This window comes from Mesoplodon bidens (assembly GCF_964165515.1).
Source record: "Mesoplodon bidens genome assembly, chromosome: 3".
In the NCBI taxonomy this organism is placed as follows: domain Eukaryota; kingdom Metazoa; phylum Chordata; class Mammalia; order Artiodactyla; family Ziphiidae; genus Mesoplodon; species Mesoplodon bidens.
Genome location: NC_138178.1, coordinates 5,534,100 through 5,557,794, shown reverse-complemented (window position 1 = coordinate 5,557,794; position 23,695 = coordinate 5,534,100). Strand labels below are relative to the sequence as shown.

At 44.5% G+C, this 23,695-nt stretch overlaps 2 protein-coding genes across 4 annotated transcripts in view; both read right to left on the bottom strand.

Annotated features, from left to right (window-relative positions):
* RSU1 (Ras suppressor protein 1) overlaps positions 1 to 14,441 on the bottom strand; it is a 190,952-nt gene extending 176,511 nt beyond the window's left edge. Inside the window, exons 1-2 of one of the 3 annotated variants that reach the window (XM_081227722.1) lie at positions 14,284 to 14,441; positions 13,933 to 14,044 (exon numbers count right to left, since the gene is read on the bottom strand). In XM_081227722.1, the coding sequence (XP_081083848.1) occupies positions 13,933 to 14,041 (109 nt within the window). In that variant the 5' untranslated portion in view covers positions 14,042 to 14,044; positions 14,284 to 14,441. The remainder of the gene's footprint in view (positions 1 to 13,932; positions 14,045 to 14,283) is intronic. The other 2 variants (XM_081227723.1, XM_081227724.1) reach the window with 2 other exon arrangements.
* A 3,383-nt stretch (positions 14,442 to 17,824) lies between these two features.
* The window catches only part of CUBN (cubilin), a 276,297-nt gene continuing 270,426 nt past the window's right edge, over positions 17,825 to 23,695 (bottom strand). The window contains exon 67 of the mRNA XM_081230089.1: positions 17,825 to 20,051. Within this exon, the coding sequence (XP_081086215.1) occupies positions 19,944 to 20,051 (108 nt within the window). The 3' untranslated portion in view covers positions 17,825 to 19,943. The remainder of the gene's footprint in view (positions 20,052 to 23,695) is intronic.

The following is a 23,695-nucleotide window of genomic DNA, read 5'->3' as shown; positions in this document are numbered from 1 at the left end:
CTGGAAAAACAATATTCACACCGCGGGGGAGTGTTCTTTTCAAGATGGTGGAAATGCCTATCAATAAAGAACATAAACCTGAGTGGAAAGTCCTTTCTACCCTGAATAGATATGACAGTTACATAAAGGGCCTCAAGCACAGCTAGAAAAGCAAGTTTCAAGCAGTGCGAGACCCGGACTGTAATTCCATGAGAATACTGAGGAAAATGAAAAATCGCTGGATTTCTCTAGAGCACAGTTCCTCATGTTTAAAATGAAAAGCTGAATTAAATTATTTGATTCTGTGAGAAACACAGAAGAGAGAAGAAAAGAAAGAACTAATATACATGTAATGCCTCCTACATCAATATGCAACACTGGGGACTTTATAACCACTCATTAGAATAAAAAATGTTAAAATATAACAACTGACACTGCACAAACACAAAGGATCATGAGAGACTACTAGAAGCAACTCTATGCCGATAAAATGGACAGCCTGGAAGAAACAGACAAATTCTTAGAAAAGCACGACCTTCTGAGACTGAACCAGGAAGAAAGAAAATGTAAACAGACCAATCACAAGCATTGAAATTGAAACTGTGATTAAAAACCTTCCAACAAACAAAAGCCCAGGACCAGATGGCTTCACAGACAATTTTATCAAACATTTAGAGAAGAGCTAACACCTATCTTTCTCAAACTCTTCCAAAATATAGCAGAGGGAGGAACACTCCCAAACTTATTCTACAAGGCCACCGTCACCCTGATACCAAAACCAGACAAAGATACCACAAAGAAAGAAAACTACAGGCCAATATCACTGATGAACATAGATGCAAAAATCCTCAACAAAATACTAGCAAACAGAATCCAACAGCACATTAAAAGGATCATACACCATGATCAAGTGGGGTTTATCCCAGGAATGCAAGGATTCTTCAATACACGCAAATCAATCAATGTGATACACCATATTAACAATTTGAAGGAGAAATACCATATGATCATCTCAATAGATGCAGAGAAAGCTTTCAACAAAATTCAACACCCACTTATGATAAAAACCCTCCAGAAAGTAGGCATAGAGGGAATCTACCTGAACATGATAAAGGCCATATACAACAAACCCACAGCCAACATCATTCTCAATGGTGAAAAACTGAAACCATTTCCTCTAAGATCAGGAACAAGACAAGATTGCCCACTCTCACCACTAGTATTCGACATAGTTTTCGAAGTTTTAGCCACAGCAATCAGAGACGAAAAAGAAATAAAAGCAATGCAAATCGGAAAGAAGAAGTAAAACTGTCACTGTTTGCAGATGACATGATACTATACATAGAGAATCCTAAAGAGGCTACCAGAAAACTACTAGAGCTAATCAATGAAGTTGGTAGAGTAGCAGGACACAAAATTAATGCACAGAAATCTCTTGCATTCCTATACACTAATGATGAAAAATGTGAAAGAGAAATTAAGGAAACATTCCCATTTACCATTACAACAAAAAGAATAAAATACCTAGGAATAAACCTACCTAAGCATAAAAAGACCTGTAGGCAGAAAACTATAAGACACTGATGAAAGACATTAAAGATGATACAAACAGATGGGAAGATATACTATGTTCTTGGACTGGAAGAATTAACATTGTGAAAATGACTATACTACCCAAAGCGATCTAAAGATTCAATGCAATCCCTATCAAACTACCAAGGGCATTCTTCACAGAACTAGAACAAAAAATTTCACAATTTGTATGGAAACACAAAAGACCCCGAATAGCCAAAGCAATCTTGAGAAAGAAAAATGGAGCTGAAGGAATCAGGCTCCCTGACCTCAGACAATAATACAAAGCTACAGTAATCAAGACAATATGGTACTGGCACAAAAACAGAAATATAGATCAATGGAACAGGACAGAAAGCCCAGAGATAAACCCACGCACATATGGCCACCTTATCTTTGATAAAGGAGGCAAGAATATACAGTGGAGAAAAGACAGCCTCTTCAGTACGTGGTGCTGGGAAAACTGGACAGCTACATGTAAAAGAATGAAATTAGAACACTCCCTAACACCATACACAAAAATAAACTCAAAATGGATTAAAGACCTAAATGTAAGGCCGGAGACTACAAGACTCTTAGAGGAAAACATAGGCAGAACACTCTATGACATAAATCACAGCAAGACCCTTTTTGACCCACCTCCTAGAGAAATGGAAATAAAAACAAAAATACACAAATGGAACCTAATGAAACTTAAAAGCTTTTGCACAGCAAAGGAGACCATAAAAAAGACAAAAAGACAACCCTCAGAATGGGAGAAAATATTTGCAAATGAAGCAACTGACAAAGGATTAATCTTCAAAATATACAAGCAGCTCATGCAGCTCAATATCAAAAAAACAAACAACCTAATCCAAAAATGGGCAGAAGACCTAAATAGACGTTTCCCCAAAGAAGATATACAGATTGCCAACAAACACATGAAAGGATGCTCAACATCACTAACCATTAGAGAAATGCAAATCAAAACTACAATGAGGTATCACCTCACACCAGTCAGAATGGCCATCATCAAAAAATCTAGAAACAATAAATGCTGGAGAGGGTGTGGAGAAAAGGGAACACTCTTGCACTGTTGGTGGGAACGTAAAGTGATACAGCCACTATGGAGAACAGTATGGAGGTTCCTTGAAAAACTAAAAATATGACTACCATATGACCCAGCAATCCCACTACTGGGCATATACCCTGAGAAAACCATAATTCAAAAAGAGTCATGTACCACACTGTTCACTGCAGCACTATTTACAATAGCCAGGACATGGAAGCAACCTAAGTGTCCATCGACAGATGAATGGATCAAGAAGATGTGGCACATATATACAATGGAATATTACTCAGCCATAAAAAGAAATGAAATTGAGTTATTTGTAGTGAGGTGGATGGACCGAGAGTCTGTCAAACAGAGTGAAGTAAGTCAGAAAGAGAAAAACAAATACCATATGCTAACACATGTATATGGAATCTAAAAAAAAAAAAAGGTTCTGAAGAACCTAGGGGCAGGACAGGAATAAAGACGCAGACGTAGAGAATGAACTTGAGGACACGGGGAGGGGGAAGGGTAAGCTGGGTCGAAGTGAGAGAGCGGCATGGACATATATACACTACCAAACGTAAAATAGACAGCTAGTGGGAAGCAGCCGCATAGCACAGGGAGATCAGCTCAGTGCTTTGTGACCACCTAGAGGGGTGGGATAGGGAAGGTGGGAGGGAGACGAAAGAGGGAGGAGATATGGGGATATATGTATATGTATAGCTGATTCACTTTGTTATACAGCAGAAACTAACACAACATTGTAAATCAATTATACTCCAATAAAGATGTTTAAAAAATGTTAAAATAATAACCACAACCGCTAATGTTTACCAAACACCTAAAATGTGGCGGCCACGGTTCTAAGAACTTTATTACCTCATGTATTCCTCACAATAACACTAACAGACTGCACTATTATTCTCTGCCTCCCTCCTAATTTTATTTTTCTTTTTTTGCATTTTTTAAAATTTATTTTTGGCTGCGTTGGGTCTTTGTTGCTGTCCGCAGGCTTTCTCTAGTTGGGGCAAGTGGGGGCTACTCTTTGTTGCGGTGCACGGGCTTCTCATTGCGGTGGCTTCTCTTGCTGCAGAGCATGGGCTCTAGGCGCGTGGGCTTCAGTAGTTGTGGCATGCGGGCTCAGTAGTTGTAGCTCACGGGCTCTTGGCGCAGGCTCAGTAGTTGTGGCGCACGGGCTTAGTTGCTCCACGGCATGTGGGATCTTCCCGGACCAGGGCTTGAACCCTTGTCCGCTGAATTGGCAGGCGGATTCTTAACCACTGTGCCACCAGGGAAGCCCGCCCTCCCTCCCTCCCAATTTTTGGTGAGAAAAATGAGGCCCAGAGAGGCTAGGTAACCTGCCTGAGGTTTCAGCACTAGTAAGTAGACAGGACCCTTTAAAAGCTGTTTCCCAACAAGAATCTGATTAGTTCTGACCGTATTTTTCTACTAGGCAAATACAAATAAGATAAAAAGGAGCCTTAGTCCACTGGTTCATTTTTTCCCCCCAAATGAAGATGGGCAGCGTCACACATGCACACCCTCCACTTCAGACCAACCGCTCTGTTCTCACCTTCCCTGTGTCCCTGACAACAGAGAAGGCCGCTGCGTGGGAGCTGAGGGTGGGCTTCTCTCTGCCCCCGGCTCAACCTCCCTCCACGCTTCTTACCCTCAACCCAAGAGCCATGCTTTTCCCTGGTGGCTTCAGAAGCAGGAAGAGCCGGAATCTCTGACCTTCTTCCACAGGGCCGGGTGGATCTCCGAGCTCAAAGCGCTGTAGGTCCTCAGACAGGCACTGCGTGTCTGAGGGCCGCTGGGCCACCAGCCGGCACCCACACCCAGCACGCGATGTGGTCTCGCAGGCCGCCCTGCATTGCTTTTGCCCCGGTCATCGTCTGCTCCCCGCAAGCCACCCCTTACCCTGACCTCCAAGGGCTGCCCTGTCCAGTCCCAGATCCCTAGTCTACTGGACTGACACCTGTCATCAGCTGCCCCCCGCTCAAATCTCGGTACCTGTTTTCTGATCATCCACGGGGTCCCCCTCCATCTCTTCCCACAATCCTGCCCCAGCCTCTGCCACCAGCCTCTCTCCCCGCCTGCCACACACACAGATCCAGCAAACAGATGTGCCCCTGAGGGCATCCACACCTCCACTCCCGCCCAAAGGCCCATTAGACTCTTCAGCCCAAACCCCCTGCCCCACCAGAGAACAGCCTGTGCCTCAGCGTAACAAATGCAAAATGTCCTAATGACGGATCCTGAGGATCATTTTGAGGTACCTACTCTGCTACACAGACGTCATCTTTTAGGCAGATTTTTCCCATTTTATCAATGAGGAAATTGACGTACAAAGACAGGAAGTGATCTAAGGGCATGTTACAAATAAACAGCAAAGTGGGATAATTAATATAGACCATGGCTCCAAAGTTGGTGCTTTGAGTCAGGACACAATACTCTCTCCTTATATCAACTCTAGAGGTATTAAACAACACCCAAACAGGAGGCTTTACCACAATGAATCTAAACAAAGGTGTCTTTGTTATATTAATGAGGTGACTTTCAGAAGTTTCTAAAGGATGGGGGCTGGTTGCCAGGGCTGGAACGTTCAGTCCCACCCCTGGCTAGCCTGTTCTTCCTGACTTGATCTAGAGATTCAGTGCAATCCCAATGAAAACCACAGCAAGTTTATTTTGTGAATGGCGACAAACCGATTCTAAAATTTATATGGAAAGGCAAAAGACCCAAAATAGCAATAAAATATTGAAAAAGAAAAACAAACTCAGAAAATTGACACATCCCAACTCAAAACTTACTCTATAAATCCACAGCCGCCAACTGAAAAAAACAAAGACATCACTGGAACAGAAGAGTGTCCAGAAACAGACCCACACAAACACAGTCAACTGGTCTCTGACAAAGGAGCAAAGGCAAGTCAATGGAAAAAGGATAATCTTCTCAACAAATGGTGCTGGAATTTGACATCTACATAAGAAAAAAAAAAAAGAATCTAGACACAGAACTTACACCTGTGATAAATACTGACTCAAAGTGGTTCATAGTGTAAAATGCAAAAGCATAAAGTCCTAGAATACAACAAAGGAGAAAATCTAGGCAGCCCTTGATCTGGTAATGACTTCTTAGATACAACACCAAAAGCACTATCCAAAAAAAAAAAAAAAAAAAAGGTGTTAACTGGCTGGGACTTCATTAAAATTAAAAACTTCTCCTCTATGAAAGACAATGTTAATAAAAGGGAAAAACAAGAGCCACAGACTAAGACAAAATTTTTGCAAAGCACACATCGGATATAGGACTTCTTTCCAAAGTACACAAAGTTTTTAAATCCAACAATAAGAAAAGAAACATCCCAATTAAAAAATGGGCCAAAGACCTTAACAGACACCTCATCAAAGAAGATATACAGAGGGCAAAGAACCATATGAAAAGATCTTCCACATGACACACCATTAAGGAACTGCCCATTGAAAACCAGGAGATACCGCTACACACCTATCAGAATGGCCAAAATCCAGAATACTGACACCACCAAATACTGACAAGGGTGTGGAGCCACAGGAACTCTCTCATTCACTGCCGGGGGATGTACGAAATGGTGCAGCCACTTCAGAAGACAGTGGTTTCTTATTACACCAAAAATACTCTTACCGTACGATCCAGCAATTCTGTTCCTTTGCATTTACCCAAAAGAGTCAAAAAACTATGTTCACACAAAAATCTGCACGTGGATGTTTATAGCGGCAAACTGACAAAATGTAACAGCAACCAGGATGTCCTTCAGTATGTGAAAGGACAAAAAAACTGTGGTGCACTCAGACAATGGAATTTTAACCAATAATAAAAAATACACGCTAGCGAGCCAAGACAAGACACAGAAGAAACTTACACTCATATTGCTGAGTCAAAGGCGGCTTTCTGTAAAGATTACGTACTCTACGATTTCAACTATATCACATTCTGGGAAAGGCAAAACTATAGAGATGTAAAATTTCAGTGGTTGCCTGGGGTTCAACAGGAGGTAATGAGGAAGAGAGGGAAAAATAAGTAGAACACAGAGGGTGTTTAGGGCAGTGAAACTACTCTGTAGGATATTATGCATCTGTTAAAAGCCATAGTGTGTTACAGCACAACCAGCGGACAACAATGTAAACTGCGGATTTTAGTGAATAATAATGTATCAATGCTGCTTCATCAACTGCAACAAAAGTATCACTCGAATGAATACCAGATGTTAACAACAGGGGAAACTTTGGAGGGTCAACAACAGGGGAAGCTGCTGTAAAAAAAAGTGAAGTATAATAAAACAAACAAAAAAAGGGGGAGAATGGGGATAGAATATGCACAAAACGACTCTTTTCAGCAATACCGCGCTGGTAATATTAGCATTGCTATTTGTATGCAATGTACCAAATAAGTAAGTGTGAGATAGTCTAACATCATGTGTATCCCTGACAATCAGGATTCTCAGAGTGGAAGAAAAGTAGAGACTAGTGTGAAGGAAGTTAAATAAGAGACTTACAGTCCTATATTTGAATTGGACCTACCAGTATGAACTCGTTAGATATTTTAATCTTCATATATGTGTATGTATCTGTATATATCTACAGATACATATATTGCATATATATACACACACATATGTGTGTGTGTGTGTGTGTGTGTGTATACTGGTTTTTTTTTTTTAGCTGTGTCTGCTAAAAATGCCTAAAGACCATGAACGACCCAGGAAAAATGAGCACCCCTGGAGCCCAGATTGTGGTCCCAAAATATTGCCCACTAAGACAGACAAACAAAAACAGGGTTTCTATGAGGACAGCTGATTCCAGGTCCGGGATGGGAATTCGCAGACACACCAGGAACAGCTTGTTACTCTTTGCTCACGTCCACTGGATGGGAAAGCCAACGACAAGAGGTTCCCACAGGCCGAAAATGAACAGTTTGCACTTGAACAAGGACCGTGGCTGCGAGGCTGTGGTGTGCATGGATGAAAATATATATATATATATATATATATATATATATATATATATACACACACATATATATATATACTTTTTTTTTTTTTTTTTTTTTTTTTTTTGCGGTACACGGGCCTCTCACTGCTGTGGCCTCTCCCGTTGCGGAGCACAGGCTCTGGATGCGCAGGCTCAGCGGCCATGGCTCACGGGCCCAGCCGCCCCACGGCATGTGGGATCTTCCTGGACCAGGGCACGAACCCATGTCCCCTGCATCGGCAGGCGGACTCTCAACCACTGCGCCACCAGGGAAGCCCGAAAACATATTATTTTAAAGAGCAAAATTTCTGGCACCTGTTTCCACGTTCAGAGTTTCCCCTTGAATTGGTCTGGGGTGCAGCCTGAGCACTGGAATGTTTAAACATTCCCTAGGTGAGTCTAAAATCCAGACAAGTTTGCCAGCAGCTGGTATAGATGACACCAATCTGTGAGCAAGCTAATTCTCAGGGAAGAGCTTGAGGTGTGAGTCATTTCTCTCGGAAGAGGCCGATGCACTGAGTGAGCACCTCGTGAGGCCTGGCCAGCACCTCTGCTCATTCTGCATCAAGTACGTTCAGCCTTTGCCAGACATCTAAGTTTCAAAGGTCTTCCCCATTTCGGTGATTCCTGCTTCCATTTTAAAGCGTACACAAGAGCACACCCCATGACTCAGTAATTCCACCCCTAGTCTGTAACCAACAGAAAGGAATATGTGTGTTCACATGGCCACAGCAGCACTACGGGGGACAGCCCTAGCCTGGGAGCGACACGAACATCCACCACAGCAGCAGAACGGATGCCTGAACTTGGCAGTCACACCCTGGATCTGTAACCAGTGTCGCAACACGAATGAAGCTCGTGAACAAGATGCTGAGCGTAAGAACCAGACAGTGAAGAGTGTGCACTGTGAACCCTCTTTCCTTTGAACGATGCACACCGACAGGCAAAGGGAATCTATGCTGTCAGTCAGGACCCTGTCCTGAGGGGCTAGTGCCTGGGACATGCCCGCTGTGTTCTGTTTCTTGCTTTGAAAATCTGTCACACTGTACAGTTACATGTGCGCTTATCTATAGGAGCACTTCAGTAAAGGCTTCTTGAAATGGATTTTTTTTAAAGAGTGTGTTAAGTGTTTGGGGAAGAAGAAGGTTCCTGTTTCCTCAGCCCCGCGGGCAAGAGCAGGGGAGGGTCAGCATCCCTGAACGCATTCCTCAATGGATACAGACTCAGCAGCCCATGCAGGGCAGGGACGCGGCTTCCGGGACCGGGCCTCACCTTCATACGTGCACCTGACTGTCAAAAACGTTAGTGACGTGAGTAAGGCAAGAAAGCATGAGAAGGGGCTTCCCTGGTGGCGCAGTGGTTGAGAGTCCGCCTGCCGATGCAGGGGACATGGGTTCGTGCCCCGGTCCGGGAGGATCCCACATGCCGCGGAGCGGCTGGGCCCGTGAGCCATGGCCGCTGAGCCTGCACGTCCGGAGCCTGTGCTCCGCGACGGGAGAGGCCACAGCAGTGAGGGGCCCGCGTACCGCAAAAAAAAAAAAAAAAAAAAAAAAGCATGAGCTAACAACACAGCTTCTGGAGTCTGAGTTCCTGGCTGTAAATCCTGACTCTGTTACTTATTAGTGTGTGACCTGGAGCAAGGAAGGTACTTAAGTTCTCAACGTCTCTGTGCTATAAACTGGGTGATGAGGATGATGATGATGATAAGAATCCTAATGAAACCGTGAGGCTTAAAGGAAATAATCCACATGGAGAGCCACGTACGATGCCCGGCACACGTGTGCATGTAGATTAATACACTCCATACAGATATTTTAAAATTATCTATTATTTTTATCCTTTTCTAATAAAGAGTACACAATTTGTAGAATACGTAACAGTTAAATAGGCATCTTTCACGAGGCCTGAAGACTGAAATATTTACAGCTCTGAAAAACCACCTGTGTATGTAAACATCTGCAAAACAGCCACTTGTACACTGAGGGTGTACACCATGTCACCAATCTCTGCTCTGTGCTGTGCTCTGAAAAACCAAGAGGCCAAGACCCCCTCCAGTTCACTAGCTGGTCTGAGGTGTGCCTTTCATTTGGCCCACCTTACCCTTAAGAACTATTCTGAGTCTGGAGGAATCGTTAACAGGTACACAGAGAGACGTATTAAATGAAAGGCTCTTTGTGATGTACCGGTAAACTACAACTACAGTTACCATTTCATTCAACTCAGGTTTATTCTGTTGTGATGCATGAACCAATACTGCCCCAAGAGAATCTTCTCCAGCACCATACTTTATAGAGGGTTTTAAGCTAACGCTCTAAGTTTGAAGATAGAAAAAAATGAATTAATATACAGTATAAAAAATCTCACATCTGCCGTTAAATCCAGTTAAAATTAATAGTCTTTCAGAAAAGCCTAAGGAAATGGGGAGGGTTCAGAGGTAACTCTGACCAGATAGAGACCAAGTTGCCTCTACTGTTTTCTTCGACGGTTAAAGCCATGCAACAGTGTGATAAACCTAAGCTTCCAAGCTGGCAGACTGGAAGAATGATGCGTTTTCTTAGCCAGCACAGTGTTGTTTTTTGGGGTTTTTTTATGCCACGGTTTATTTCTGGACTCTCTATTCTATTCCACTGGTCTATATGTCTGTTTTTATACCCATACCACATTTTTTTTTTTTTTTTGGCCACACTGTGCAGCATGCAGGATCTTAGTTCCGTGACCAGGGATCGATCCCATGCCCTCCTGCAGCGGAAGCATGGAGTCTTAACCACTGGACCACCAGGGAAGTCCCCAGCACAGTGTTTTTAAAGAATTCTGAAACTGACTGGCATGAGGTGAGGCCTGCCAGCCCCGCTTAGCCCTGGAGAGCATCACTCCGTAAGGCCTGGGCCGGGGTGGGAAACCACACCGCACAGGGTTACAGGACAAAGCTGTCGGTGTGTCTAACATGTGACGCTGGGGCTTTCTCGACCTTCTGTCTGCTTATCTGTAAAACGCTGATGATTATCACCTGCACCAAAGGCTGATGCGAGAAGCACTTACCACCACGTAAGCACTCACGTGTGTACCATTCAGAATCTCTGATGCAGACGTGATGGGCTCAGCTGCGGCCCCCTCAAGTCCTGCGTTGAAGCCCTCAGAGTGAAACTGTATTTGGAGACAGGACCTTCAAAGAGGTGATGAAGTTACAGTGAAGCCAGAGGCTGTGCCCCCTCTCTCCTGTGCTATGCTTTCTACCCCAGCACACCGGAATTCTTAACTGAGAAGGACAGCAACCTTCTTCAATAAATTTTTCCCAAACGCCAAGTACAAAAATAACAGAGATGCGCACGCAAGGCCCAGAAAAGACGTTTAAGCCAGGCTGGAGGGGATGGTGGGTTAAAATTTAGTCCTGAGGAGCTTCTCGGAGGAGGTGACACATGTGAATGGAGTCACATGGACAGAAAGTCATCTCTTTCCTCAACAAGCATTAATTCACATGGCTGGGAGGAGGGTGGCTGGAGAGAGAAAGGGTAAGGACTGCCCAGGCCAAGATGTTTAAAACACAAAGGTGGGGCTTCCCTGGTGGCGCAGTGGTTGAGAGTCTGCCTGCCAATGCAGGGGACACGGGTTCGTGCCCCGGTCCAGGAAGATCCCACGTGCCGCAGAGCGGCTGGGCCCATGAGCCATGGCCGCTGAGCCTGCGCGTCCGGAGCCTGTGCTCCACAACGGGAGAAGCCACAACAGTGAGAGGCCCGCGTACCGCAAAAAAAAAAAAAAAGACTATGGGAATCCTTATACTACAACTAAGGTGATCATGCCAAATACTTTAATATATAAGATATTAAACTACATAATGTTATGTACACTACTGATAAATGAGCCCCAGTGGAGGATGGGATCCTGAAGGCATCCTGGGACCCTCAGATTCCAGAAGTCGGGGAGTTTTAGCAGAAAGCAGGGACTCCTTCCTTGGGTCTACCACACTCCAGAGGCCTGAGGAGGTGGGATTTCCAAATTCACTTCCACTAAACTCCCCAAGAAGCACTCTTGCTCTTCCTGAAGCGACTTCTTTGGGAAAACAGTAAGAATGACCTTGCTTTTCAGCACCTAATAATACACCGGAAAGAGCTTTTTCAGGAAGCAAGTGGCTATCTTTTCTTCTTCAATAAAAGCCAAGGCTTCAAAGAGATAAAGCAACTGAACTGAAATAGCCACACCACTCTCCCTACTTATAAATATTACAGAGAGAATCCTCTTCAAAGCTGAGGAGTATAAAGTTCCTCTAGTGAAAGCAACCTTTTTTCAAGCCTATGAGAAAGAGCCCTGAGGGGCAGAAACCCATGGGACCAAAGGGCACAGCGGAGCCAACCCTCCTGCTTCCATCCTCTTCCCCCCATCCCCTTCCTCTGACGCAGCTGTGCCCCCAGTGACCATCATGACCCCAGCACGGCGGGGCAGTACGGGGACACGTCCAGCTCTGCAACTGCCGGTCCATCACCTGAGACACCTGCTGCCACCAAGAAGCCACGACGACTGAGAGAGGCCAGCACAGACCAGGAGACTGAAATGCTCATTCGTACAAAAGCTAAACTTAATGGCAGGTATCTTCCTAAGGATTACCAAACGCAAATCACCTACAGCTTTTCATCCCCTTGCCTTTTGCAGAGATGTATCAATGGCACCAACCCCAATCTCTGTCCCAGGTGCAAACCACAGATTCACGGTATCTTTGACTGTGCTCTCTCCAGGCCTGACAAGCAACCCGTCATCTTTTAGGGCCTCCTGGACGTCCCCCCTTCTTCTCCAGTGTCACATCCTGGTCTGGATTTCATCAGCTCGCAGGCCTAATCCCTCATTCTTTCTTTCATCTGTCAAACATTTCGGAGCACCTACTGTGTTCCAGGCACTAGAATAAACAAGGCACACAGGAACACTGCACTGCTTTAGTTCCCCTCGGCCTCCCAGTGGGCAAGAAAGACGTCTGGATTAAGAACATATCACAATCCTGTGTAACAAGCATCATGAAGCGGGACTTCCCTGGTGGTCCAGTGGTTAAGACTCCAAGCTTCCACTGCAGGGGACATGGGTTCGATCCCTGGCCAGGGAACTAAGATGCCGCAGGCCCCGCACAGCGCAGCCAAGAAAAAAAAAGGGTCATGAAGCAAAGTGTGCCCAACTTCACTGAGAAGGCTTCACACAGGCTGTAGCATCTGAGCTGACTCTTGACAGGTAAGTAAAAGGATCTGGGGTGAAGGGGGTGGACAGGGAGGAAAGGATACTTCTAAAGGCACAAAGACGGGAAGGAATGCCCTGGCTCAGAAAGGACCATCAGTTCATTATGGCTGGGATGCCAGATGCATGGAAGGAACAGGCGCTAAGGCAGGCTATAGTCAGATTCAGAAAGGAACAGGTCACCGCAAGAACATGGAACATTACCATTGGTAATGGACAACCAGAAGGTCCAAACTTCAGCCACAATCAACCTGAAGAAGAGCTTGATTTCACCTCTAATGTGTTAGAATTAACTGTCAATATCTAAAAATTAGAAAATTTTATATAAAAATCTGGATTCTTGGCTTCATAGAAAAAAAACAAAAATCTGGCAACACTGGGCCAACATCCCCAAGTGGTGACAACTGTTTGGAGCTAAGCAGCAGGTGTAGCAGATGCCCCCTTCAGATGAGATACCTATTATGGAATTCATGACCATCCTCACCTGGCCCCTGAAGACATCTGAATTTGCAATCCCCGGTTTAAAGGAGAGAGTTGCAATAAGATGCACGTTACAGGAAAGCAACAGGGGCAGTAAAACTGGAGGCAAAAGGGAAAGTTAGAAAGACACAATAGCACAGGGGGGAGGTAACAAAAGCCTGAACGAAGTGAGGACAATAAACCCAGAAAAAGGTAATGAGTCAAGAAATGTTTAACTAGCTCCAGGTGCAAAAACACTTATCAGGTCATTTCCGTGGGGCATTTGTTCAAGGCTACACAGGAGACTATATTAAGAGAATGGAAAAATAATTCAGAACTAATTTTCCATTAAAACACCGAGTGGCTCTTTAGTAAACTGTGTGGTAAGTCCACCCGAAGGCCATCGATCAGCCTGGAGAACTGATGAGGTCCAGCAGCCACGGTCCGGGGATTCTTAACCTGGCTCGTGTCCGTTTTCCAGCTGGGGCAGAACAAACTCTGACCGCAAGCTTTCCGAGCTGAGCCTCGACAAGTGCTGTTTACAAGCAGCCAAGCAGCGGGTGGGATGTAAACCACTGCAACGTCTCGCACCGCCACCAGCAGTTACTTCTTAAACTCGTAAACCCGTCCAGCTCCTCCGAGGGGAAGGCCCTCCGGAGAACTTACACAAGCCGTTGACGTCCAGCATGTTGGAGATGCCCCGGTCACTCATGTCCACTTCCGGCTGGTTCTTCTCCCGGCTCTCCTCCACCAACTTTTTCAGAGACTTGGACATGACCTGTACCAAACGACAACAACAAAGCACGTGGGCGACGGCCAGGAGGGTGCAGAGAGAGAAATGAGGAAACCCCCGGCTGGCACTCTCCAGTTTTCCCCTGGCCTTGGAAAGTGGGCACCCGCAGGCAGGGTCGGGGGCAGGGAGGGGGATGGGGAGGGCGGGACAGGGAGTGGGAAGGGTCCAGCACCATTCCCGCCGCGGAGAGAGAAGCAAACACAAGGGCAACGCCACACACATACTCACTGCGGAGGTTTGCACCTAACAGGCTGCGCGTGGGAACAACAGGCTTCTACAGGGCTCACTCCGGCGGCGAAAGATGCACTCGGTCTGTGCAAAACGAGCACCCGAACGAGGAACACGCCCTGTCCCGGCACTCGGCGCAGGCGCACACCAAGCCGCTCTCAGCTCCTCGCCCTGCCGGCGCCAGACCGTTCCCTAATTAGGAGAACAGTTTACTAGACGTGGCTTAGTGCGAGACCCCGCCCACAAAAGAAAGCGTGCCTCGGGGCCGACCATTCACGTTTGCTGTTCGGCCTCGAGACTCCGCCCCACCCGAGGTTAGCTCCCTCCCCGTTGGAGATTCCGACTGGATCGGCGCGTGCGCACTAGTTCGGCGCAGGCTCAGTTTGTAGGTCGAAGCCAGAGTGGTGTGGGCGGAAGCCGGGAAGTTTGGGCAGCGCCTGCGAGGGGATGGCCGTACACCAGGATGGGTCCCGGGGAAGCTACAAGTAAGTTTTCTCTCAGTGTGCTGCTTCTTTAATTGCGGTTCCACTTACTGGAAGTTGCTGCCCTGAGTCCCTTCCCCACAGGTTGTACCTCCCGCTATATTGTGAGCTCCTCAAAGCAAGAACTCCTTGGTGGTCTGTGTGTCCCCGGCGCCCAGGTCGCAGTCACGGACCCCTGGGTCACAGGAGGGGGAATATACCAGGTAAATACGTGACTTCTCTGTTCTTATGATGTGACGTAGCTTAGTTCGCTTTCTATTGAATGATGATTTGCTTATACAGTTTTGTTCTTTTTACTAGAATTTCTGTTTTCTTTTTCTTCTTGTAACCTTTAAGCTTTTTCATTACTCGCTACTGCTTGAAATCCAATGACTTCTTGAAGACTTTAGGAACCTTCTAATTTACTGCTCTAACTTAGACTGATCCGTTCTGTCCTTCCAGCTGAGAAGTTATCTATAATTTCTTTTCATTTGGTCCCTGGGTTGTGACAGACATTTCTTGCAGGCGTCTTGCTGGAGTAACTACCCTCAAGTAACTTCCTCTAGAAGGATGTATAGGAGGCACACATTTTGAGTAGTTTTGCATGTTTTTAAATGTCCGTATTCTGCCCACACCTTTGAGAATTTGCCTGACATGGAATTCTAGGTTCAAAAGAAATTTCTCTTAAATCTCGATGGCATAGTTCCACTGACTTGTGCTTTCAGTATTGATGCCCAGAAACATATTGGTCTCCTCACATCTTTGCAGGGAACTATTGGTTTCCCTTGGGAAGCATTTGTGATCTTTTTATCATTCGTCATGTTCTGAAATGTCACCATAATATCTCTGATGGGGGGGGGGTCTTTTCTCGCTTAATCTGTTTAGGGCTCATTGGGTTCTTTTCAGAGGATGATTCTTTTCTCTCTTCCTCTCTGGAAATTGTTTTGTTTATCCTTTGAAATTTCTTTCCTGCCATTTTCTCTGATTTATCACCCCTTCTGGAAATCTTATTGGATGGCAGCCTCCTGGGCTGGTTTTCAATAGCTGGGCAATTTTGTTCCCTCATATATTTCCTTTTTTGTTTTGTTTTGTTTTTCAACTTCATGTTCTGGGAGATTTTCTCTATTTAATCTTCCAGAGCTCTAAAGACCTCCTTCTTGTTTAATAGCGCCCTGCTTTTGCTTCATGAATGCACACTCTTCTCAAATATCTCTGAGGATAACAATTTTTAAACCTCTCGTGTTTACTAAGTTGTTTTCTCATGTCCCTTTCTTGTTAGTTTATCTCGTTCTTTCCCGTTCAGGCTGCTGTAACTCTCCCTCTGTCTGGTGATGCCTGGTTGTCCTTTTGTATTTAAGCATGAAGTCTGAGCTGATTTTTCTAGATAGCTGGTGTGGTTTCTTTCTTCCTCTGTTGTTGATGTGTATTTGTTTCCCTCCTAGGTCAGCATTAAGTTTCCCTGGGCTATTTGTTAAGTTTCTACAGAGGTTAGAACCCAGTTTTATGATCATCACAAGGCTGCCTTCCCATGCTTGCAGTCACTTCTGGTTTTCCAGAAATTTGTTTTCACTCCCTTATAATCTCCTTTCATTCTCTTCACTTTTAGCCATACAATTCTTAATGAAATGTGTCCCTAAGTTCCAGATTTTTATAACATGGAAACAGGACCAGCTTCCTGGATATGCAAACTGTGTGCAGTGACACGAAGCTCCAGCCTTAGATGGGCCCCATAGTTAGTTTATTGTTTTGCTATCACCAGCTTGAAATGGTTAATAATTTTTGAACCAGGGGCCCTGCAAATTATGTAGCCATTCCTGCAAGGAAAAGTCAATATTTGTCAGAGCTAAAATCCCCTCTGCGGTGTCACGGCCAAGTGCATCATGCTCACACACAGCATGTGCTTCAATACCTCCCTCTGGCAGAATATGTACTATCCCTGCCTTTGAGTCCAGAGGGGGCCAAGCAAAGACAGAGTATGGAAAATGCCTGGTCCCCATGAGGCACTAAAGCCGAATCCTCCGTCTGTACCCTGACACCGAATTAATTCTCGGAGACAGAGTTTCGGGTGAAGTAGAAAAGAATAGCTTTAATACTTTGCCAGGCAAAGGGGGCCGCAGTGGGCTGGTGCCCTCAAAACTGTGTGTCCAACCTGGAGTAGATATCGAGGAGTTTTATAGTAATGGTTCAAAGAGGGTGTGGTCAGCTCGTGGGCATTCTTCTGATTGGTTGGTGGGGAAGTAAGTGGGAGTCGGCATCATCAACCTTCTGGTTCCAACCGGTCTGGGGTCTCCGTGCTTGTGGGCAGCACACAGTTAACTTCTCCCACCTGGAGGGGGTTTCAGTATCTGCCAAACAGCCCAGAGATATTGTGATGTGCATCCCTTGGTGGGGGGTGGGGGGGGAGACCAGGACCCTGCCCCAAGGCTGCTTGTTTCTTTTGACTGTTCCTCCCTTCCCTAACTAGCAACTGTTTGAACCTGCCCATTGGAGCTCAGGGGAGGACTTGGAGGCTGAATGAAGCCTATTTCCTGTGATCAAGAAATGGGGGCCACAGGAAGGCCTTCATGCCCAGGAGCCTCATAGGGCCCTGCTCTGTTTCAGCACTCCAGACTACGACAACAGTGGGTAAATTCACGTAAATTATTACATAAATCGTTCATTTAAAAAATGCCTTTGTCTCCAATAAACTACTTATGAAGAAACATATAAAGTTACCAAGTTAAAATGTGAAAAGCAGGGAGTTCCCTGGCTGCCTAGTGGTTAGGATTCCAGGCTTTCACTGTTGTGGCCCGGGTTTAATCCCTGGTTGGGGAACATCCTGCTGACCAAGTGGCATGGCCAAAAACACAGAAAGTAAAAAAAAAAAAGAAAAAAAAATTGAAAAGCAAATTTCTCATTAAATATCCAAAAATTATCATATCATTTTTCTTCCAATAACTTCCCCATTAAATTGATAGCCATAGTGTGACTTGAGGTCTCAATAGGTTAAACGTTTTCTTCCATTAAGGGTATTTTTGACTCTGTCTAATCTCTAAGTTTTTACTAAAATAACAAGAATTGCATCAGCATTTTTTCTAGGTCATATAACAGTGACAGTCTTTTTTAATAATGTCACTAGATCTATGAAGATAGGTTGTCATATTACTAAGCTCACACTTGATCCCTCTGGCAGGACGGGAGGCACTCCCTTCGGCGGTTGCTGAGGTTAAAATCACATTCTGTCACTCAAGTTTTACAAGCTTTTCCACACCTCATTTTCCTCAACTGTAAAATGGAGGTGACGGCTCTGAGTATCCCATTTCCACAAGTGATATGAGAAGGATGCCTGGCAGAGAGCAAATGTTATATAGATGTTAGTTCTCCTTTCTCTTAATAAAATTAACGATGTTACTACTCCCTAGGGGAGTGTATGGTGGATTTTTAACACATTCCTATTAATTAAATGGAGTTGAAATTTAATAGGAGATGTGGAGAAGTAGAACCCAGAACCTGGGCATCTCCTAGCCCCAAACTGTCATTGGCCCCATCCATCCCCTGGGGCATTCTTCACCAATGTCTGAAGTGCCGGGAGATTCCTGGCCTGTGGTGGCCTCTGGCTGAGTTATCCCAGGCAGTTCCCTGAAGCTCAGATAAGAGTAGCTCTGGCCAGCAATGGCTAACTTAACCGTAGCCGGTGCTGGCCAGGCTGTGGTCTGTTCTTCCTGACAAGGCCCAGTTCTTTAGGCAGACAGAAAAGGAGAGGGGGAGAAAGAGCACGTGGTGAGAGGAAGCCCAGCTCCCCGACTCCTGGGCTCCGTTGGCTTCCAGGCAAGACCTCCCCTCACCACCCGCCTCTAGACCATTCATTTTATATCATGGCTTTTCAGATTCTACTTATGGCCTACAGAAATAAGAGAAAATATTCTTATTTTCAGTTTTCAGTGTAAAAATGACATACTAATATTGACTATGCTGTCTTCATCTTGGTAGATACACTTTCCAGATATTCTCATGGGCCTCCTAGGAATCATGAAAAGGACACTCTCTGAAAAGGACTCTTGTCCTTCTACTGTTACTCTAATGATGCAACCACAGGTCAAATCATCTCTTACTGGTTGACAGCTGCATATGTTACTCTTGCTTTCAGATAAAACAACTGTTTCATAGGTTATTGTTCAACTTTCTCCATATTCTGTGACTTTGTGATTCATTTTTATATAAAAGAGCTAGGTCTTATATCTATGCCTATCAAACTTCATCTTGAGGGTTTTAGTCCATTGTTCCAGCTTTGTCAAGACCCTTGGGTTTGATGGTCTCTTCATTGTGTTCACTGTTCTTTCCAATAGAGTGTCCTCCATAAAGCTGATGCATCCATCCATGGTAGAGCGAAGGTGAGAATATCTCATTTATGTGGCTCTGTAGTCTGTGCAGAGATCATTTCCCTGGCATTGGAGTAGTACAAGAAGATGCAGTTACACATTCGATAGCGTCTTTCATTCACTGGGCCCCATGTTCTTCTTAGTAAGACTTAACTTTGCATATTTAACCTAACGTCTCTTGGTTAAAGGCAGCAGAAAACGTGGTCAAAGCATTGCTTAACTATGTATAACTTCGCATCTCGTGTTGTTAAACTGCGAACAGACAACAGTGGTACATAGGGAAACTGCAGCACAGAGAGTTAAGGAAGTTAACTAGAAAGGCTAAAATTCAAACGCAGGCAGCTTGGCTCCAGAGTTCCTATACTGAAGGACTCATATACTTTTTTAAAATGGAAATATTCAACTCGAAATTTTACACATACCCCATAGTGAAAGACAAATTTTAATGAGTTAAAAAAATAATGCAGCATCACTGTTTACATTTCAGTAGTGTTTATCATCCCCAATTTGACATTCACAGTGAAAACGGTCCTTCTATTTTATTAACTTTAGAAACTGTACAGCACACATGCCATAATCATTTCCACCCCTTTAAGGGATTCTAGAAAATTTCAGCTCAAAATATTAGATTAAAGAAGCTACATTCTACATGCAAAAAATGTATACAAATATTGATTCCACATGTACTTTGATGAAAAACAAAGAAGTTCAGATTATTCTCAGTGGCACAGGCAGCGGGGACAGGTATCAGGATGGCAGAATCCCATCCAGCGTGAGGTCTGAGGGTCCAGCCCCTGCAGAAAAATCAAAGTGCTGAGCGGACCCGGCCTCCTGCGGTTAGCTGGCCCAGGTTAGCCGGATTGCTGACGGTCGGGCTGCATACTCTGCATGAAATTTTATGAAGACACGATGTGACGAGGCCGCAAAGGGAGCTATGTCAGTGTCCTAAAATTGAAAAAAAAGAAAAAAAAAGAGAGAAGTAACAAATTATATATTTGACATATTGGAAGATTTTTCCAGAAGGTCAGGTGTAGTACAGAAGTATGTCATAAAGGAGCCTTCTAGAGTTGACAGTAAACCTGCATACATTTCTAGAAGCAACCTTGCTGAGAATTAATGTAGAAACTTTACAGAAGAGTGTTGCTGGGTCTGGTGGAGGTGACAAGGAGAAATGGGGGCGACTAAGTGGGCACAGGGTTTCCTTCTGGGCTAACGAGAAGGTTCTAAAGCTGACTGTGGTGGAAGCAGCTACACAGCTCCGGGAACTGACTAAATACTCTTGAATCTTACCCTTTAAGTAGATGATTTCTATGGTACGTGAATTATGTCTCAATAAAACCGTCACTAAAAATTCAATTTCCAGTTCAAGTTCTTACTGAAATTTTCATTTTTCTGAAGGGACACACAACTTATATCTGCAACTAAAACGAGCATATGAGTAAAATATACTACTTTCCCCCCTTAACATCTGTACTTTCCTTTTGGGGTTGATTTTCATATCTTTTGGGGGAACAGGGTGTGTGTGGGGGGGGTGGCCAGAAGGGGGGGGAGGTAGATGGGTCTCTGTCTTCTCTCATTTCTAAATCATTCATTTAATATTGATTGAGAGATTTCCATGCTGTGGGTATTATTATTAGCACTAGGAATATAAAAAATGAACCAAACACGCAAACAGCCCTGTTCTCACGACTCTTACATCCTAACGGGAGGAGGCAAAGCAGGAAGCAAATACGTCAGTAACATGCACAGTAGGTTGGACTGTCCTGGAGACAGCGCATCACACAGGGTCAAGGTTGCAGTCTGGGGACATGCTCCTCTGTTCTGCTCGGGTCCCCTGCCTTGGTCCTACCCAAGAGTCATCAAAAAACAGACTTATCTCCAAGACAGTAAATTATTCAGGTGAGTGCAGCAGAGGGATTTTTTTCCTAAGAGAGAGATCAAGGGATACACAATATTGTACGTTCCTGTGCACATGCACTTTTTCCTTCGATTTCAACCTGCTCCCAAATTTCTACTTGGTAGTCTATGCTGACAAACTAGTACGAGCAGATAACAGAAGTTTTAAACTCCCGTTTGATTCTCCTAATTTTCCTGCCATTCTTTCATATTTCTAGATGTTCAGATTCTGTAATTGAGAGCAGTGCCCGTGAACAATGACATTATCATAAAAGGAAACATCTTCAAATCGCCGTATGATTAGACATCTAAGGAGTAGCTCCCACCATCATTCTGTAAATAAACTGACTTCACTGGACTGGAAATGCTAAAGAAGTCAGTGGTATCTTTAAAAAATAAAACAATTGCACTTGAAACTATGTCTACATTTATAAAAGAAAATTTAAAACTGGGAAAATATTGTAAACACCAATAGTTAAGAAAAATTGACATATCTAGTTATAGACTTGAATTTAATGTGACATTGGTTTCAATGGCAGTAAGTTCTCTCAGTGCCTCAGTTTCTCTTATCTGCAAAGTCCAGGGTATCAAATGGGGTTGTGTGTTTGAAAGTCACTGAAAACCAAAAAAAAAAAAAAAAAAAAAAGTCATACATACATAAAGTAATGGTATTGTGAAAATGTCTCTTTGAAATTGTTACAAATTTCAACTAAATGTCTAAGACTTAATCAGCTTCTAAATCTGGCATGTGATGCATTTACTGGGGTCTCTTTTCTGTGGGCCCCTGTGAACAACTGCAAGAGTGTCTGCTGATCAGGTGATGCAAATTCCTCCCCCCAAAATTAGCTCTGTGTATAAGGACAGAGCTACCAGAGAGTTTATTGAAGGGTTGTCTATAAACCAGAGGAGCTTCATTCCGTAAATTAGGCTGCACCCAGAACAGAAAACAACCCAATGATTAAATACAATATGCCAGTTTGTTTAATGGTATAGTAAGATGTTAATGATGTATCAGTCAGTGGACAAAAACACACCACAAACCAATATAAAGTGTCTGTGCATAGGCAAACATATTCAAAAGAAAGTGTTTAGAAGAATATATGGGAAGATTCTCACGGTTTTAGAAAAATGTATCTATTTTTTGATATTTCTGAAAATAACATTTATCAATTTTGCAAACTGTAAGTTATACTCTAAAAACTCCCTCCATTTCCAGCAGATGTAATTCTCTGTCAGTTTGATTAGAAAGCACAAATGAGTAAAGAGCAAAATGGTAAGAAACAGATAACTTCTCATCATAGTCACATTTCCCTTACGTGAAAGCTCTGTAAACATCTACTTGCACATAAAAATGGGAGGCCGTGGGCTTCCCTGGTGGCGCAGTGGTTGAGAGTCCGCCTGCCGATGCAGGGGACACGGGTTCGTGCCCCGGTCTGGGAAGATCCCACATGCTGCGGAGCAGCTGGGCCCGTGAGCCATGGCCGCTGAGCCTGTGCGTCCAGAGCCTGTGCTCCGCAATGGGAGAGGCCACAACAGTGAGAGGCCCGCGTAAAGCAAAAAAAAAAAAAAAAAAAGGGAGGCCGCTGAGGGCAGATTTAAGCAATACTGAGTCACCATCAGAATTCTAACTTAATGTTTAGGGAAGATCTATTACATCGAGATTTACAAAAACAAACTGTTAGTCCCCAGGCTAATTGTTAAATCCCTGTGCATTTCTTCAAAGAATTCCCACAATTTTCAGCAAGAAGTGAATGAAATGGAGCCGGGCATCCAAAGTTTCTATACAGTCAGCCCTCCGTAAGGGTAGGTTCCACATCACGGATTCAGCCAACCACAGAATCCAGCAGATACACAACCCGCGAATACGGAACCTGCAGATATGGAGGACGGACTGTATTCACTGCACTAGGCCAGGTTTTGTTTTTTTTAATTTACTTATTTACTTATTTTTATTTTTGGCTGTGTTGGGTCTTCATTGCTGCGCACCGGCTTTCTCTAGCTGCGGGGAGCGGGGACTACTCTTCATCGCTGTGCGTGGTCTTCTCACTGTGGTGGCTTCTGTTGTGGAGCACGGACTCTAGGCGTGCAGGCTTCAGTAGTTGTGGCACGTGGGCTCAGTAGTCGTGGCTCACGGGCTCTAGAGCACAGCCTCAGTAGTTGGGGCGCACAGGCTTAGTTGCTCCGCGGCATGTGGGATCTTCCCGGACCAGGGCTGGAACCCGGGTCCCCTGCCCTGGCAGGCGGATTCTTAACCACTGCGCCACCAGGGAAGTCCCTAGGCCAGTTTTTATAAGAGATTTGAGCAACGAGGAATTTGTATCCGTGGGGGGTCAACAGAACCAATCCCCTGCAGATGCGGAGGGAACACTGTAGTTCTATTCATGCAGAAATAACATGGATAGTCAACCCTGGACTGCATTGAAATCATATACGGAGCTTTCAAAAAACAGCATGCCACAGATACTCCCCCGGAAATTTTGATTCTGTAGGTTGAGTGGGGACTGGAAGTCTGTGATGCTAAACAACTGTATAGGTGATTCTGATGCACAGTCAAGTTTGGTAACTATTACTATTAATTTAACTCAATGCCCACTAGGTGGCACTCGTGCTCCCAAAATAAAAAGGAAAGAAAGCTGAATTTGTAAAAGCACCGTGTGCTCTCTAACTGCGTGAGTCTGCCTTTAAAGGTGCCT